The sequence below is a fragment of the Equus quagga genome, chromosome 11 (assembly GCF_021613505.1).
Source record: "Equus quagga isolate Etosha38 chromosome 11, UCLA_HA_Equagga_1.0, whole genome shotgun sequence".
Taxonomy (NCBI): domain Eukaryota; kingdom Metazoa; phylum Chordata; class Mammalia; order Perissodactyla; family Equidae; genus Equus; species Equus quagga.
The window spans coordinates 84,211,786-84,229,345 of NC_060277.1; the positions used below are offsets into that span (position 1 = coordinate 84,211,786).

The 17,560-nt window shown below is 50.4% G+C and overlaps 1 protein-coding gene across 1 annotated transcript; it reads left to right on the plus strand.

Moving 5' to 3' along the window:
* Positions 1-8,170: 8,170 nt before the first annotated feature.
* Positions 8,171-15,990, plus strand: MPO (myeloperoxidase). The gene is made up of 12 exons (XM_046676309.1): positions 8,171-8,246; positions 8,397-8,490; positions 8,814-8,989; positions 9,211-9,334; positions 9,444-9,573; positions 9,659-9,865; positions 10,710-11,028; positions 11,832-11,992; positions 13,143-13,398; positions 13,872-14,042; positions 14,801-15,038; positions 15,756-15,990. Exons 1-12 carry the CDS (start codon positions 8,171-8,173, stop codon positions 15,988-15,990), a joined length of 2,187 nt encoding a protein of 728 aa, XP_046532265.1.
* Positions 15,991-17,560: the final 1,570 nt, after the last annotated feature.

The window sequence follows — 17,560 nt, forward strand, 5'->3', positions numbered from 1 at the left end:
AGTTGAGGTTCCATGTGGGGAGCAATGGCCTCAGTTGGCCATTGCACCTTCTCCTTCTCCCTGTGGGCCAAGGGGCAAAGGTGAGGATGTCTGCCTTTAGAGGGGAACAGTGGGAGTGGCAGCTTGGATCAGGGACCAGGCAGTACTTTAGGTGACGGGTGACACCTGGCAGAAACAAGGAGCATCACTGCCCAGGAGAAAAGCCACCAAACTGCAGCGTAAGTGTCCCCTCCGTCTCGTGGAAACTCTCCGAGTCAGCAGCAGCACCCACCCAGCGGTCTCGCAGGGCCTCTCAGGGACTAAGGCAAGGACACAGTTAAGACTCAACAGACAGACAATTTGGGAAGAACGGACATTTGAACAGTGTTGAGTCTTCTGACCTCTGAACAAAGTATCTCCATTTATTTAGGTCTTTCATTTCTCTTAGTAAGATTTTGTAGTTTTCAGTACAGATCTTCCTTTTTGTCAGATTTATCAGATTTATCCCTAGCTCTTTCATATTTTTGATGCCATTATAAGTGGAATAGTTATTTTACACTTCAATTTCTGATTCTTTGTTGTTAGTATGTAGAAACACAACTGATTTATGTATTTGCCCTTGTATTCTGCAACCTTACCAAACTCACTTATTAGTTCTGCTAGTTTTTTTGGTAGATTCCTTAGAATTTTCTACATATGTGATCATATTGTATATAAACAAAGACAGTTTTACTTCTTCCTTTACATGTTGATGCCTTTAATTTCTTTTTCTTGCCTCACTGCCCTGGATAGAGCCTCCAGGACAGTGGTAAATAGAAACAACTGGAGCGGACGCACGTGCTTGGTTCCTGGTCTTAGGGAGAAAGCCTTCAGTCTTTCACCATGAGGGATGATGTTAGTGGCATGTTTTTTCATAGAAACACTTTTTCAGGTTTGAGGAAGTTCTATTCTTGGTTTGCAGAGAGGTTTATTTTTTATTTTTGTAATCAGTAGTGGATGTTGGATTTTTTCCAGTGATCTTTTTGCATCTACTGAGAGATCATATGGTTTTTCTTTCTTAGTTATGGCAAATTTCGTTGATCGATTTTTGAGTGTTAAACCAAGCCTACTTTCCTGGGATAAGTTCCATTTGGTCGTGAGCCGGGAGGAGGATGAAAGCCTTCCCTTGCATGTACTCCTCTTGTTTGGTTTGAGTAGTGTGTCCAGGGTGGAGATAAGGGGGTGGTGGCTGTGGTGGGAGACTCTAGAGTGGTGAGTCTCTGGGGTTATAGTCTGGGCTCATCCGTTTTCGATTTCTTCCCTATCCTCAAGTGGGGGACCTTACCCATTACAGAATCTCCATGTACCTCCGTCAAGGCAACAACTTCCCCTTAGGCCATCATACTCTCATCCTCGGGGCAGAGAAAAGGACCTGTTCTTTCCACTCCCTAACCTGACTGGCATCCAGCACCACTCTGTCACCTCCAAACTTCTGCTGTCCTTGAGGGGCCATTTTCCTACCTTGCATTTGCTACAGGAGAGCCACTGATCTGATGAGGGCAACATGGTGCAGAGAAGAGGGCATGACTAGAAAGCTCTCTTTAGCCCATCCCCTGCTGGAGACGCCTGGCCCTGCCCTCGTCCCCTCTTATTCTGTGTTCCCCTCTCCAGGTCCCAGCCTCTCCTGTCTCCCTCGGAGTTTCCCACAACTCTTGTTATTTTCTGCTCTCCAACAATTTTACTTCCGTGTTTCACTTCTGTGACATCTCCGCGTTCAGGTTTGGCTGATGGATCCTGCATCCCATGTTAATTCTGCTTTGCCTGAAATAGGGGTTAGTTTCAGGAACTGGAAGTCTACTTGTAACAGAGAACTTCACAGCAATACTAGATGCGTAAAGATAATGGAGCAGTATCTTCCAAGTGCTAAAGAGAAAGAAATCTGAACTTGAATTCTATACTTATCAGTCACATGATTGAAGCCTCTCACAGGGGAAAGGCTCACTCTCGAATACCACGTACTCTCATCTCAATCTTTGATAGTGTTTGGCTTCATATTAAGAAACCAAGGTAACAGTAATCCCAAACTGTTGATTATGCGAAACAAATCAAAATTTGCTACTTTGGAGGGTTGAGGTCGAGGGACAGATTATTCTTTCGTGATAAAATTATTATATTTCCCTGGTAAAACTTTCAGAGGGGCATTGATTATAAAGTAAAAGCCTCCTCAGTCCTTTCATTTCCATTACCCAAAGGTAGCCACCGTTAATAGGCTTCTGTGCCTGCTCCCAGAATTTTCTATGCATACTATTTAAATACACGTGGGTGCGCATGCATACATGTGCATGTATATGTGCATGTCTGTGTATTTTGCATGAATTGCAACATGCTGTATACAGTGTTTTCTAACTCTCTCTTTTCTTTTAGCGACATATTTTTGTATATTGCTATGTATAGATCCCACTCATTAGTTTTAAAGGCTTCATAAAACACCATTATGTGGATGTACCAAAATGTGGCAAAATTTTTTTGAAGGACATTTGGCTGACGTTTGGCTCGTTTCTTGTCTTTTGATTGTGGCAAAACAAGGCTGAAATGAACACCCTTGTGCAGATATCTTTATGCTTTCCTAAGAATGCATCTGAGGCATAAATTCCCTCCTGGAAGGAGAATTGTTGAGTCAGAGCAGATGTACATTTTGGATTTTGACTGGCATTGCCATCCCATGGTGTGGGGCCAGTCTACACTTATTTTTTCACATGCAGTCTGGCAGTGGCTTTATAGTTCTTTAAAATTTGAACTAATCTGATTAGTAAAGATGATATTGAATTCTTTTACTTTGAGTTTAGTGCTTATTTTTATGTTTTTTTGTAGAACTCTGTCTCATGAAAGCTTCTACCCTCCCCACCCCCACCAATAACCACAAGTATAAAGGGAAAAACCTGAACAACCATTAAACATTTGTCTAAACATGTAATTTAACTTGTCTTTATCTTTACAATACTACCCTAAAGAAATTTGGAAACCATTATTTGGAACTAACAAAAGCTTAAATATTCACTCTTTTAAAAAATTTTATCTTCTTCATTAAATAGAGTGTGCAACTGTTCTAGAATGGTGAGTTAAAAATGTCCAAATTTATAAATTGAATTGAGTACAATAACAATAAGAATCTCAATAGGTTTTCTCATGGAATTAGACTTTCGAAAATTCATAAGAAAGAGTAAATATATTACAGTGTTGAAGATTCTTTTGCAAAAGAAAAATGAGGAAGGAGAATTTATCTCACCAGAAATCAAAACATATTGGAAAGTTATGGTAATTGCAGAGATGAGGTATTGACATAGGAATTGATAATCAGATCAGTAGATCAGTAGAATAGAATAATCTAGAAATATACACACATTTATGGTAAACAATAAAAGTAGTATCTCAATTCAGTGGAGAAATGACAGATTATTCAACTAAAGGTGTTGGGACAGCTGGTTATCCATTTGGAAAAAAATAAAGGTAACTCCCCACCTTATACTATTCACACACAAAAATTCCAGATGCTTTTGTGAACTAAATATGAAAAATCAAAGAATTAAGGTATTAGAAGATTATATAGGAGAATATGTGTATGATCTTGAAGAAAGGAAGATGCTCCTGAACAAGTCTGAAAAGCAAATTCTTAAAGGAAAATATTGATAAATTTGACCACTTCTAAAATTAAGATACTATAAGAAACATAAATGAAAAATGACAGATTGGAAAAAAATATCAGCAACATACATAACAGCTGAAGGATTAATGTGTATCCAGAATATATAATAACTTCTACAAATCAATAAAAGTGTCACAATCCAATAGAAAAATGGAGAAAACCAAATGCAGGAAATTTACAGAAGGGGTAATACAAATAAAAAGATGCTCGGTCTCACTATTAATTAAAGAATTAAAAATTGACCCAATAACATGACTCCAATCTTTGCTCATGGGAATTTTACAAAGTTTGGAGGACAGTTTGGCAATACCTATTAAAAATTTTAAATGCACAAAACCTGTGGCCCGCTTCTCAACCTTAACCCTGGAGAACATGTGTGTATGTACGAAGAGGCCTCTTGCTGCACTGTTTTCATAATGAAAAAATAGAAAACGTCTACTTCCATCACTGGAGAAATGGCCGTGTAATGGCAGTATAGCTCAATGAAGGAACACTATGCAACAGTTAAAAAAGTGAGATTGTTCTCTCAGTAGCACATGATAGATTTGTGCAATGTTTCGTTGAGTGAGAGAAACACGTTGCCGAACAATATGTATAATGTGATGTTATTTATGGAAAAATAAAGAAAGAAGAATATGTCCCACAGATCCATATATATGTATGAGCATAAAGTGAAAGGTTTGGAAGGACAAACAAGAATGACTAGAGTGTTTACGTCTAAGGGGTGGAGGAAGGGGACAGGAATTGGAGATGGTGTAATACCCTAATCAAAGGGGAGCTTTAACCTGATAATTTTATTCAAAATATATCCAGGTATTACCTGTATAAACCAAAATTAATTTTTAAAATTGTAAGGAGAGAGGTCTTTGGACTAGGTGCACTTAAGTCTGTCTGAGGAGTCATTGTCCCCCTCCGCCCCCTCCCCAGCTTCCATGGCCTCCTTCTCTCCAACCCCACACAGACAGGAAATCTGCCTGTAATCCCAACTGAATTGTTTCCTAAACGGCATTAAGAAAGAACAAGCTGTTTTGCAAGCAGCAGCAGAGAGGGCCCGTTATCCCACAGGCAGTTGGAGTTCACCCTGCAGGTGGGGACGTTTGGGAAAAGTAAGTGAGGAGAAGGGAGGGCAGGGTGTGTGGGGGTGGGTGGGGACTCCCTCAAAGGACTATAGTCTTGAGATGCAGCAGTTTCAGCACTGCCCTCCAGAGGCCACCCCCACGATGGGGAGCTAAGGGGTAATTTCTGGCACAAGGCTTGTTTGGAATAGCTCCGCAGGCAGACATTTTCTCCTTCTGGTTACTCTGCCTGCTGAGAGTCCCTGTGAGCCTCAAATACACCTGGGCCAGAGAAATAGGGACTAGAGGAAGGATCAACAGAGGCACAGACCGGGCAGACCTGCAGGGATCCCTGTTATTGAGTTGGAAACATCATAAAGTCACAGAGCATCTCAAGCCCCTATACACAAATGCAGGCCCAGAGCCCCAGCCCGGAGCCAAAGGCAGGTGGTTTGCGGATTACGCATCTTGAGAATTCTCCCATCTCTACGTGGGTGGAGAGTGAAGGGCATTTTCCTGTCATTCTTTGAGAAGGCTTTAGTTTTGCAAAGAATTATTGCCTTGTCGCCACCCATGAGCAATCAGGGCAGGCCTTTCGACACCTGTGAATCATTGCAAAGCCACTGGCCTGGCTCTCCGCCTCTGGGCCTGCCCTGCCCAGTGCCCCCCTCCACTCTGCTGCTGCTTTCTAACATGCAACTCCAACCATGCACTTCACAGCCTTCATGGCTCCCCGGAGCCTTCAGGACAAGAACTTCTCAGTAGGTCAGCAAGGGTGTTGGTCCTGGGCCTCTGCCTGCCCTACTAGCCTCATCCTGCCCCACCCTTGCCCCACATTGGAACTGTCTGAAGGAAGCCCACTTGTGTCAAGGCCTTTGCTATGTCATTCTCTGGGCCCAGAATGTTCTTCCTCCCTTGTCTACTTGGTCAACTTCTAAACATTCTTCAAGATGGTCTCAAGCACCAGCTCCTCAAGAAAGCCTTCCTAGGTGCCCCCAGTTGGTCTAACTGCTCCTATTTCATGCTCCCAAAGAACCCTGCACAAGGTTCTTTGGGTAACATTGGTTTGCCTTTCTGCGTCCTCCTGTGCAATTCTTGAGAACAAGGCCTGCACTTTGCTCAGTGGAGGATGCCCAGTGGCCAGCACAGCACCTGGCACCTGACAGCTAGATTATTCTGAACTGTGCCACACTGTTGCCCTTGGCAAAGTCATTTCCTTCCCTGGGCTCTGTCTTTCTCATCTGTGCTATGAGGGGCTTGTATGAAATGTCTCTTCTCTCTCGAGCGTCAACAATTCCCCTAAAAGTGTAAAAGGACAATAATTGTCAGAGTTGATGAGAGCCATGGGGAACAGGTGCTCCTAGGCATGGCTAACGGGAGGGTGACGCACAATCTTCATGAGGCCCCTTGACAATTTCTTTAAAAAGCCTTAAAAATGTGGATAACCAAATATGCAGCAATTTTGCTTCTAGGTCTTCTTGCCTAAAGAAATGATTGACGATCTGACTGGAGATTTAACTCCACAGATGCTGATCCTAGTACTGCCTCTAATAGCGAAAACTGGAAACAACCCAAGAATCTAACGAGAGAGGATTCGGAAATAAATCACAGCACTCCATACAAAATATTATGCAGACATAAAAGTGAAGTAAATCTGTATTTATTGACATAGAAAGATGTCCAGGCTAAAATTTTAAGTACTAAAAATAGGTTGTAAAACAATATTTAGAGTAGGTTCTTATCACTGTTTACAATACATCTTATATCTACACATAGGATAGCAAACTATTAAGTGGTGTTATTGGTGAATGGTAGGATTACGCGAAATTATTTTCCTTCCTGCTTCTTATTTATGTGCAAAACAATGACAAATCTGGAAAGAAAAAGAAAATTACCCACAACCTCACTTGATTCTAAGCAATTTTGATTTATTTTTATTTTTGCTTGTGTTCTCTGACTTTTCATGAATAGAAATATACTACTTATAGGATTAAAAATGTATTTTCAAAAGTCTGTAAAATTCTAGAACCTGATTCACAAAGAGCCACTTTTCCAAGTTCACACATAGCTAGGAACTGGCAGAGCAAGGCTGGAAGAACAGCCTTCTCTCATGGACCCCGGGGTCCACTTCCCAGAGGGTGACAGGATCTCTGGGCACATTGGAAAGGTATTCTCGGTGTTTCACTGTCCCTTGTTCTTTGGCCAAGATGGTTTGGGCATAGAAGACAAGAGTGAGGGCAGGCAGGTGGCTGGAGTAGGAGGTGTGGCTAGACAAAACAAGACATGGGAGCCCAGCCTGACAAGAGCCCAGGGAGGTGGACAAACACAGTCATTAGAACTTTTCCTGCCACAGAATGGCAGCCCTTTGCCAGACTTCTTCAGAGGAGAAACTTCCCGTCTTCTATTTCAGAAAGATCCTAAAGTTCAACCCCAATCCTCTTAAACTGCACTGACCTTGTCCCAGAGAGACCCTGGGCTGCGTCACCCAACTGACCACTAACCACAAGCAGTTCTGCTTTCTCCTGGTTCCTGAAATCCGGGAGCAGAGGGTGGGGGTGTTGGAGACAGCCCTCTACCAAAAACCAAGAAGAAAGGGGAGGGGGAGGGGGATAGAGGAAGTTACCTTGTCCTAAGCCCACAGTCTCCAGGGTCTTCTTTCCTGTGAAGCCAACCGTCTCCAGTCAGATTTCCTGTCCCTTTAACCCTCACCAAAAATGAGGGGCTGCCCCTCAACTAAGGTTGGCTGCAGGGACCAGGTTACTGTTGGGGGTGGGGGCAGCCTTTTGGGGCTGACTGGATCATCATCACTCCAGGTGCCCCCCTCACCTTCCCTCCTCCTCTGGGGTGACTCAATTTTCCACAGCTCCTTAGGGTGTTGGCTCCTGACTTATGCCCCTTTCAAAGGAAGCCTGGATGCTCAGTTTAACCGAACTGTGCAGGGGGGTTAGCTGTCTGTACCCTCTTGCGAAAGCACTGGTCTAGGCACACGGTGGGAGCTGAGGAGCTCTGGGGTGGGGGTGCTAAGTTCAAAGGCTGGAGATAGTTCTGGTCCCTGCTTTTCTGCCCATCTCTTCCACATTAAGGACCTCTTTCTGTGCACCCCAGCCCCAGCGGGGGAGGAGAGTTCAGTCTCCAGGGGCGGGCCTCATCCGCCCCACGCCTCCCCCAGCTTGGAGGACATAAAAGCCTAGATCCAGCCGAGGGGCGCTGCCCATGCTGGCTGCACTCCGGAGGTGGGGTCGTGCGGGCTGAGTGACTGAAGCTAGCGAAGAAGGGGCACTGTGGACCCTTCCCTCAGGAGGCCTGGACTCTGTCTGTAGGCAGGACCCACGGAGGTGGGACTGGGCTCAAGGTGGGAGTGAGGAGCCCAGGAGGAGAGGGAGGGTGGGGCTTTCTTCTCCCAAATGCACTGTGGGCTTTGGACACTTACTGCACCTGCGGTCTTGTTGCAGAGATGAAGCTGCTCCTGGCCCTAGCAGGGCTCCTGGCCATTGTGGCCGTGCCCCAGCCCTCCGAGGGCGCCACTCCAGGTAACAGTTCAGAAAGAAGGGAAAAGGTGGCGTGTTGGGGATGATTCTCCAACCCAGGGATTCCTTCCCTCAACGCATCCCACTCTGGCTCTGGGGCCTGATCAGGGGCTTTGGGCTCCTTCCTGACCTTGTGACCTCTATTCTGGGCAGCTGTCCTGGGGGAGGTGGACACCTCCGTAGTGCTGACTTGCATGGAGGAGGCCAAGCGGCTGGTGGACAAGGCCTACAAGGAGCGGCGGGAAAGGTGAGGTGCTGGGCACTGCCTAGCTCTGGGCAAGGCCGTCCCAAGCCTTTCAGAAAAGGAACAGGCATGGAAAGTTTGCAGGTGGTGGTGGGGCCCTCTGGCTGTCAGTCTTTGTGTCTTTGGGTGTGAGGACATCTTCAAAACCAGCCCTCTCGTGGCCTTACCTCTGTCTGGATGACTAGGTCCATACCCTGTTTATAAAGAGAAACCTTCTTCCGGTCTGTGGGTCTGTCTACACTGTCCTGCGTGTCCATCCCCTGGGCTGGGGCTCTACTGAGTGTCTCTGCCTGTCTTCTCTGGCCCTCACTCTTCTCCAAATTTAGCATCAAGCAGCGGCTTCGCAGTGGCTTGGCCAGCCCCATGGAACTCCTGTCTTACTTCAAGCAGCCAGTGGCAGCCACCAGGACAGCTGTGAGGGCTGCTGACTACCTGCACGTGGCCCTAGGCCTGCTGGAGAGGAAGCTGCGGTCCCTGTGGTCAGGGCCCTTCAATGTCACTGGTACTCTTGCCCCTACAACCCCAGCCCCCAGCTCCACTAATGACCCTCCTAGTGACTCCAGCCACCTGGCAGCGATCCCCCCAACTCCTCCTTCTGGGGAGTCTCAGGGGCATCCTAGCGCCCCCTCTTTGTCCTCAGACTGCTCCCCCAACCAAGGCTCCCCAGCCTAGGATGGGAAATGGGGTCTCAGCTCCCACAACCCTCTTTCACCCGCCCTTCAGACGTGCTGACACCCGCCCAGCTGAATCTGCTGTCCAAGTCGAGCGGCTGCGCCCACCAGAACGTGGGTGTGAGGTGCCCGGAGAAGGACAAGTACCGCACCATCACCGGGCAGTGCAACAACAGGTGCGGCCGGTTGGGGGCGGCCCCTCGGTGGGCGGCTCAGGGCGGAGTCCCTGGTCCCAGGCCGGCCCGCGGCGCCACCTGGTGTCAGCTCCCTGTCCTCCCCCTGCAGACGCAGCCCCACGCTGGGAGCCTCCAATCGCCCCTTTGCGCGCTGGCTGCCGGCCGAGTATGAGGACGGCTTCTCGCTGCCCTTCGGCTGGACGCCCGGGGTCAATCGCAGCGGTTTCCCAGTCCCCCTGGTGAGCACTGGCCGGCAGAGGGGACAAGGCCAGGCCCGATGCCGCGCGGGGCCCGAGACGGTCCCTGACACCCCGTGTCCCGCAGGCTCGCGCCGTATCCAACGCCATCGTGCGCTTCCCCACGGAGCAGCTGACCCCGGACCGGGAGCGCTCGCTCATTTTCATGCAGTGGGGCCAACTGCTCGACCACGACCTCGACTTGAGCCCTGAGCCAGCCGCCCGGGTCTCCTTCATCACTGGCGTCAACTGCGAGACCAGCTGCCTGCAGCAGCCGCCCTGCTTCCCGCTCAAGGTTCTCCCTTCTTCCCGCTCACCGCTGCCTGCCTGGTGGGGAAATGGTGCCTCTTCATGGAAGTGGCCACCTCCCTCTGTGCCCAGGTTTCCTTCCCCAGCTCCTGAGTGAGGCTGGCCCTGCCCACCCATCCTTCCTCCTCTCGGCTGAGGACCTTCCCACCGTCCCTTAAACGTGTGTGTGTAGGTGCCCGGTGCTCAGTCCTTCTTCCTCCCCACAGAGGGGCACCTCCTCGCAGCCCACATAACACAGAGCCTGGGTAGTGGGGTAGGAGCAGGGCTGAGAGTGGACTGGTTGGTTGAGGCACATGCTGAGTAGGGAGAAAAGGAGAGAAAGGAAGGAGAATCCCAGAGAGAGGGAGAGAAAGAGGTAGACAGGGGCCAGGAAAGGGATAAGGAAGAGGACTAAGAGTGTGGAGACCACATCTGGAGAACAGTGGGGAAGAGCAGACACAGAGGAGAGGCAGAGAGAGAAAAGGGAGGTTGGGGGGGGTTGGGGGGGGGTGGTCAGTGGACTGACAGGCCACCTCTGGGCCCCCCCCCCGCCCCACCCCTGCATTGCCCAGTCAGTGTTCAAGTCATCACCCCTGAAGCTCAGAGCGCTCTGCTGGTGGGAACTCAGGCAGTAATCCCTTGTGGGCCTTGAGAGGCCTCCCTGCAGGCTGAGGGGGCCAGAAGTCCTGAGGAATCCCCCCTTTTGGTGTCTGGGTCTCGCCTTCTGCTCCTGGACTCCAGGCTGCTTCTGAGGCGGTACCAAGGTCTTCAGCAGGTGGACAGGTGGAGAGCCACTCCTGCCCGCTGTCCCTCCCCTCTGTGAGCCAGCCCGGTCTCTCTCTGTGCTGCAGATCCCGCCCAATGACCCCCGCATCCAGAACCAAAGGGACTGTATCCCCTTCTTCCGCTCCTCCCCAGCCTGCACAGAGAACAACATCACTATCCGCAACCAGATCAACGCGCTCACCTCTTTCGTGGACGCCAGCATGGTGTACGGCAGCGAGGACCCCGTGGCCAGGAAGCTGCGCAACCTGACCAACCAGCTGGGGCTGCTGGCCATCAACACCCAATTCAGTGACAAGGGCCGGGCCCTGCTGCCCTTTGACACCCTGCACGATGACCCCTGTCTCCTCACCAACCGCTCTGTGCGCATCCCTTGCTTCCTGGCAGGTCAGTCCTGGGTGGGGACCTGGGATGGCACGGGGGTGCTCTCTGCTGGAGCCATAGTGGGCCTGTTTGTGAGCACCTGGTGGGTTTGCATTTAGAGAGACTTTGATCTCACCAACTTCAGGATATTAATCCAGTTGCCTTGGTGACAAGTTGGATGGAGCCAGACAGGCAAAAAAACAAAACCAACAAAAAACAAAAACCCAAACCTAGGAGACTCAGGGATGGCCAAGGAGCCTCCGTCCATCTGTCCATCCCTTTCTCTGTCTCTCTCTTTCCCTCTGGACTCTGGTAGAGAGGAGAGTTGCATTCCCCCTAGGGACAAGAAACTAAAGGGACAGAGAACAATGTGGCACCCCCACCCTCTAGAACCACATTATCCAATACAGTAGCCACTAGCCACATGTGACTATTTTCATTTAAATTTAGGTTAATTAACTCCATGTGTCTATGTGTGTGTTGGGTGGGAGGGTCCCATACAAAAAGGCATAAGCCATGGTCCTTGTCATCAAGGAGTCCCAGTCTCAGGGACGGGACGGTTGCAAGTCATGTGTCAGAGCTGATGCCTATTGAATGAACATCTCCGACCAGCAGTGCCCCTGAACAGAAGAAGCTATTTTGGTGGATTAGGGCATCAAGGGAGGCCTCCTAGAGGAGGTATACACTGAGTGTGGCGTGGAAAGATGGGTGGAGACAAGGTTTGGGTAGGAGGCATTTCAGGCCTTGGCTGGGGAGGTAGTGTCAGTGGAGAAAGTCCTGTCTGGGATGGAGGTTTTAGGAATAACAGTAGCTTATGCTTTCCCAAGGGGACACCCGCTCGAGTGAGATGCCTGAGCTCACCTCCATGCACACGCTCTTTCTGCGGGAGCACAATCGTCTAGCCACGCAGCTCAAGCGCCTGAACCCTCGCTGGAATGGAGAGAGGCTCTACCAGGAAGCCCGGAAGATCGTGGGAGCCATGGTCCAGGTAGGCAGTCCTGAGTTTCGGTGATGCCAGGGGTCAGGCAGACTTGGGATCCAAATGTACCTCTGCCACATCCTAGCTGTGTGACCTTGGGCAAATTAACCCTCCGTTTCTTCATCCGCGATGCTGTAAGGAGTAAAGGACGTATATGAAAACACCTGGCAGACAAGGGTTACTTGCCTTCCATCCCCTCCTCAGGCTTGCTCCCCTTTCTTCTGTCCTGTCCATCAGGAATGGGATTGGGAGGATTGAGTGGGTGGGTCTAAAGCGCCTGGTGCATAGCAGCTGTTCAGTAACTGCCTCTCCTTTCCTTCATCTCCTCGGCACTCTCGCTCCTTTGCACACTCACCTCTTGTTTTTGGCTCTATCATAGCTCCCTGATCTCCTTATTCTTATTTACCCCTGAGCAATGATCCTGGTTCTCTCTCCCAACTTTTGATGCTCCAGCACCCCCACCCTGTCCCCAAGATATAAACACAGATAGAAATACACCTTTTTAAGACTCCTAGACTCTGGACAGGGAAAGGGTTGCATTGGCTGAGGGTGAGTTTCTGATTTACACTAAGAATTTAAGTGAGATTCATTTAAGCCTCAGAGGAAATTCCAGAGTCTAGAATCTAGAGTGAGACTGTTCCACGCTTCTCCTTTCACTGGGGGAAATCATGTAGGGTGGCCCCTTTCCTTCTTTTCTCTCCTCCTTCCACAAACATATATTGAAACCTATTGTGAGCCAGGCACTTGCTGGGCACTGAATAAATGTCAAGAGAAATGAGATACAACCCTTACCCTCAAGGAGCTTATAATTAGTAGGAGAAATGAGCTATTAATAACCCAAGGACAAGGCAGCTATTGCAACGACTAACAAAGCCCTTTGTTATTTAATCCTCTAAGGCAGATGGCAGTATAATTACCCTTAGTTTACATTTGAGGAACTGGGGCTCAGAGAAGTTAATAACTGGCCCAAGGTCACACAGCCAGCAAGCAGAAGAGCTCTGTTTATGCCTCTCAGTGACATGCGGTTAGACACAGATCCAGTGCTGTGGGAAGCAAATCCCTGGCCATAGACAAAGGAAGGATCCCCCAAGCCAGGAGCAGGTAGAGAATCTGCAGGGAGGGGTGAGTGGAGAGGCCACTCTGAGTGACTTTTCTTTAGATCATCACTTACCGGGACTACCTGCCGCTGGTGCTGGGGCCAGAGGCCATGAGGAAGTACCTGCCCAGGTACAGATCCTACAATGACTCAGTGGACCCTCGTATCGCCAACGTCTTCACCAACGCCTTCCGCTATGGGCACACCCTCATCCAACCCTTCATGTTCCGCCTGGACAATCAGTACCGGCCCATGCAGCCCAACCCCAGGGTTCCGCTCAGCAGGGTCTTTTTTGCCACCTGGCGGGTAGTACTGGAAGGTGAGCAGGACCGAGGTCAGCAAAGAGTGGGCTGGCAGCTGAGAGTGGGGTGGGGAGGGGCTTGGCCACGGGGAGCTAGGGTGGGAGAAATCCTCTTTTCTTCCATCTTCGGGGATTGGTCTGGCTTTCCAGTCTCAGTTCACCTGACTCTTCTTCCACATCTAATAATAAAAGATGGGGTGGAGATGGCTCATAGGGAGCTGGCTCCTTCCTGTGTGTTGTGACTCTCAGTGACCTAGGAGACCAGGGGCTGGGTGCATCCCAACCTTGCAAGTCTGAATGGCATAATGCTCTGAGACCTCGATGCCCTGGTGAGGACCTGCCCACGGGGGCCACCTTGGCACCAGGAGCTGCGTGTGCCCAGCCTTCTTCTGCAATCCCTTCTACTCCACCTTGGACTTGTCCCTGACTCCAATCTGAGCTCTGATACTTGAGCCAGATACTTCCCCTAATCTTGCTCCTCTTGCCCGCAGGTGGCATTGATCCCATCCTCCGAGGCCTCATGGCTACCCCTGCCAAGCTAAATCGCCAGAACCAAATTGTGGTGGACGAGCTCCGGGAAAGGTTGTTTGAGCAGGTCATGAGGATCGGGCTAGACCTGCCTGCTCTGAACATGCAGCGCAGCCGGGATCACGGCCTCCCAGGTGAGGGGCTGCAGGAGTGCCCCCCCACTACCCCACCTCCCACTCCAGGGCCCTGCCCTCTCCAGTGCCCCTGGCTGCCCAGGGCTTCCCCCAACCCCAGCACCTTGCTCTTAGGAAGTGGTCTGAGGTCAGGCCCCTACCTTCCCCTGGGCCCGCCTGGTCCATTTTCAGCTCCTCCTGGCCCCCTTCGTGTAGCTGTAACCCTCAAACCTGAAGCATCATCATAATAACAAGTCCCCTCCCTGCCATAGTCTGAGCATCTGTGTTCATCATCATTTCATTTCACTTTATTTTACATGAACTCGGAAGGGAAGAGAGTGTTATCACTTCCATTTTACTGATGAGGAAACTGAGGCTTAGAGAGATTCAAAACCTGCCCAGGTTATCCGGCCAAATCAGTGAGAGCTGGAATTTGAACTCAGATCAGCCTAACCCTAAAACCTGTGCCTGCATTATCAGACAGATGGTGTGGCTGAGACTTCTAGATATACTTCACTCCTTACAGTTCTGAGATCTTCAGAGGGGGACAGTGAGATGTCTCTATTCTTGGACTTGGCAGGAGTTATGGCAATTTGCCTTAGGGTGGGAGGGCAAGGGGGAGAGATTGGGTCCTGGAGAGGCCCAGCTGTCCCTCTGGGCTGAGCCAAGGGTCCTGTGTCCTCCTCCCCCTCATGTAACCCTGTACGTGGCCTTGGTGTGTTGGGAAGGTGGGTTTTCTGGGACCGACCCACAGCCACTTCTCCCCTCCCCTCATGCAGGGTACAATGCCTGGAGGCGCTTCTGCGGGCTCCCGCAGCCCAGCACGGTGGGCGAGCTGGGCACAGTGATGAAGAACATGGACCTGGCGAGGAAGCTCATGAAGCAGTATCGCACGCCTGACAACATCGACATCTGGATGGGAGGCGTGGCCGAGCCCCTGGAGCCCAAAGGCCGTGTGGGCAAGCTCCTTGCCTGCCTCATCGGGACCCAGTTCAGGAAGCTCCGCGATGGTGATCGGTGAGGAGGCAGGCCGAGCGGCCCAGGCCTGTTGTGTGGCTGTGGGTCTATCCTTGAACCTCTTGGGTTCCTCCTATGAAATGAAGGGCTAGAAGGAACCTGTGACTTTCCAGTGGGTTCCGGGGAGACTCAAGGTCATCTCTAATGTGCTCTGAATCTGTTGGGGGTGCAGCAAGCAGGGACATGAACCTCTCTGTGTTTCATGGTGCAGCCGTGGTACCGTCTTTCACTATTGAACTGTCCCATCCTTGCTTTCCCATGTTTTTTTCTAGTGTCATTTCATGGTGGTTTTGACATCTACCATACCCAGTTCTCACCTAGCCTGTATTGTACCTTTGGGAAAATTAGGAAATGGTGTCCCTCTCTGGGTAGACAAATTAAAAACCACCTCCAAGATTCTCTCCACCCCCATGGATGCAGCCCCAGGCCAGGGCACAGGACTTTGTGAGCGAGTGTGGGCCCAGCTCCCTGTCTAGCATTAGTGGTGCCCCGGAGGCCACTGGGATGGGGGGAGCCAGGCAGCCGTGCTTTACTCTGCACTGTGAGGGGGGCTCTCCTTGTTTGAAAACCCCTGGGCTGCCCGAGGCCTGGGGCTCTCCCATGCTGTACAGTGGCTGTCTGCTGTGATCCCCCTGCAGCTGGGGAGCAGCTCAAGCCAGCTGGTGCCATCCCAGCCCAGGACAGCCTCAGGGCAATGTCGTGGGTGTTCCCATGCAGGTTTTGGTGGGAGAACAAGGGAGTGTTCAGCACGCAGCAGAAGCAGGCCCTGGCCAAGGTCTCCTTGCCTCGCATCATCTGTGACAACACAGGCATCACCACCGTGTCCAAGAACAACATCTTCATGTCCAAAACATTCCCTCAGGACTTTGTCAACTGCAGTACACTGCCCACATTGGACCTGTCTTCCTGGAGGGAGAGGGACTGGAGGCTGGGTAAGGGGGTGCTGCGGTGAGGTGAAGGCTGGGCACACCTGGGCTGGCCAATTGGAACCACAGAGATCTCCCTTACCTAGGCGAGCCCATCCTTGTTCTGGTGCCAGCTGAGCAAACGAATGGCTAGACATTCATTCGTGTGTGTGTGCGATGTTTATAAATTGCATTTCATATGTGTACGTTGTGATCGTGGGTAGTGTTTCATGTGCTGTGTATGTGTGTCATTTCTGTGATGGTGTGTGGCTGTTTATGTGAGTATTAAGCACATGGAAGGCAGCAAAGTGGCTTGGAGAGGAGCACAAGCTTAGGAGCCAGACTTCTTGGGTTCAAATCCTGGCTCTGCAGCTTCCCAGCTGTGTGACCTTGAACAAAGTACTCAACCTCACTAAGCCTCAGTTTTCTTCTTTGTAAATAACAGCTGTCATGGCTCCTCAGAAGGCCCATTTGCATCCTCTAGTTCTTTGTTTATTAGCACTTACTATCTGCCGGGCACTGTGCTAGGCATGGGAAACATACAGAGAATGTTGGGCACCGTTTCTGCCTCATGGCCCTTGCACATTGACAGTGTCCCACTTAGCAGAGGTGAACCAGAGACCTCTGGAGGACCGGCCATTAGCGGTTGGGCTGTGCCTTATGGTTGAGTTATGGGCCCAGTGGAGCCAGGCTCAGTCTGTGGCTCCCCTTTTGCTTTCTTACCTTGTTCTCTTGCTTATTCACAGGAGCCTGACTGGAAAGGAACTGGGACCCATGGGCCCTTTTGTACCATTTGTTTGTACCAGACATTCATGATAATAAAGAGCCACTTATGGGGATCTTTACTCTGTCTGTGTCTGCACTGGGGCTGGAGCCTTAGCATGAGGCTGGCTCTGGGCTCTGAACTTGAAAGAGTGTGGTCTGTGCTTCAGGGCCCTGCGTCTTCTGAACTAGGGGTGAGGGCAGTGGGAGTCCTCCTTTGGCTGATCTGTACATGGAAGGCCATGAGTTCCTAGAAGCCTAGGGACCAGGGCAAACCAAGCAGACCCTCTTCCCTCACCTTCCACCCACACCACCCCGGAGAACAGGGAGCGTGGTCACTAAGCCCTTATGCTTATTTACTGCTCTGGCTAATATTTACTACATACTCACTCTGTGTCAGGCCTGTGCCAGGTGCTGGGAAACAGAGGGTCAAAACGCTGTCCTGTGGGAGAGAAAGAGCAGAGGTGTGACGGGAAGGTAGGCCCTCCCCAGTTGACAAGACCTCTGGATTCTGCATCCCTGCAGCCTGGCACCATGGTTCAGAGGCCTTCAAGACAGCAGACTCCTTCTCACTTTTGGCTTCACGTGGCCAGGTCCCCAAAGCAGGGAGAGCAGAAGGAGGGTATTTCCCTAATCTTGTCTGGAGCTTGGTCCCTTTATCTGACGGATGAATTCCCTCTCCCTTCCGTCCCTTCTTCCCATATTTGGGGAGGGGCACCCGCAGCTGGGAGCCTGAAGGTGTGCAGGATGCTGGGGCTAATGTACCCATAGGAGCCCCAGGCAACAGTAGGATCTCGCCATGGCAGGGTAAATACTGCTCACCTCCATCTCACTGATGACGAGAGGCATGCCAGA

Bases quoted from the DNA above. Each gene is read 5' to 3' on its own strand.
- MPO (XM_046676309.1), top strand. From the start codon at position 8,171: ATGAAGCTGCTCCTGGCCCTAGCAGGGCTCCTGGCCATTGTGGCCGTG. The intron at 8,990-9,210 runs GTACTCTTGCCC...CCCGCCCTTCAG, and splicing joins AGGGCCCTTCAATGTCACTG to ACGTGCTGACACCCGCCCAG. The intron at 13,399-13,871 runs GTGAGCAGGACC...TCTTGCCCGCAG, and splicing joins CTGGCGGGTAGTACTGGAAG to GTGGCATTGATCCCATCCTC.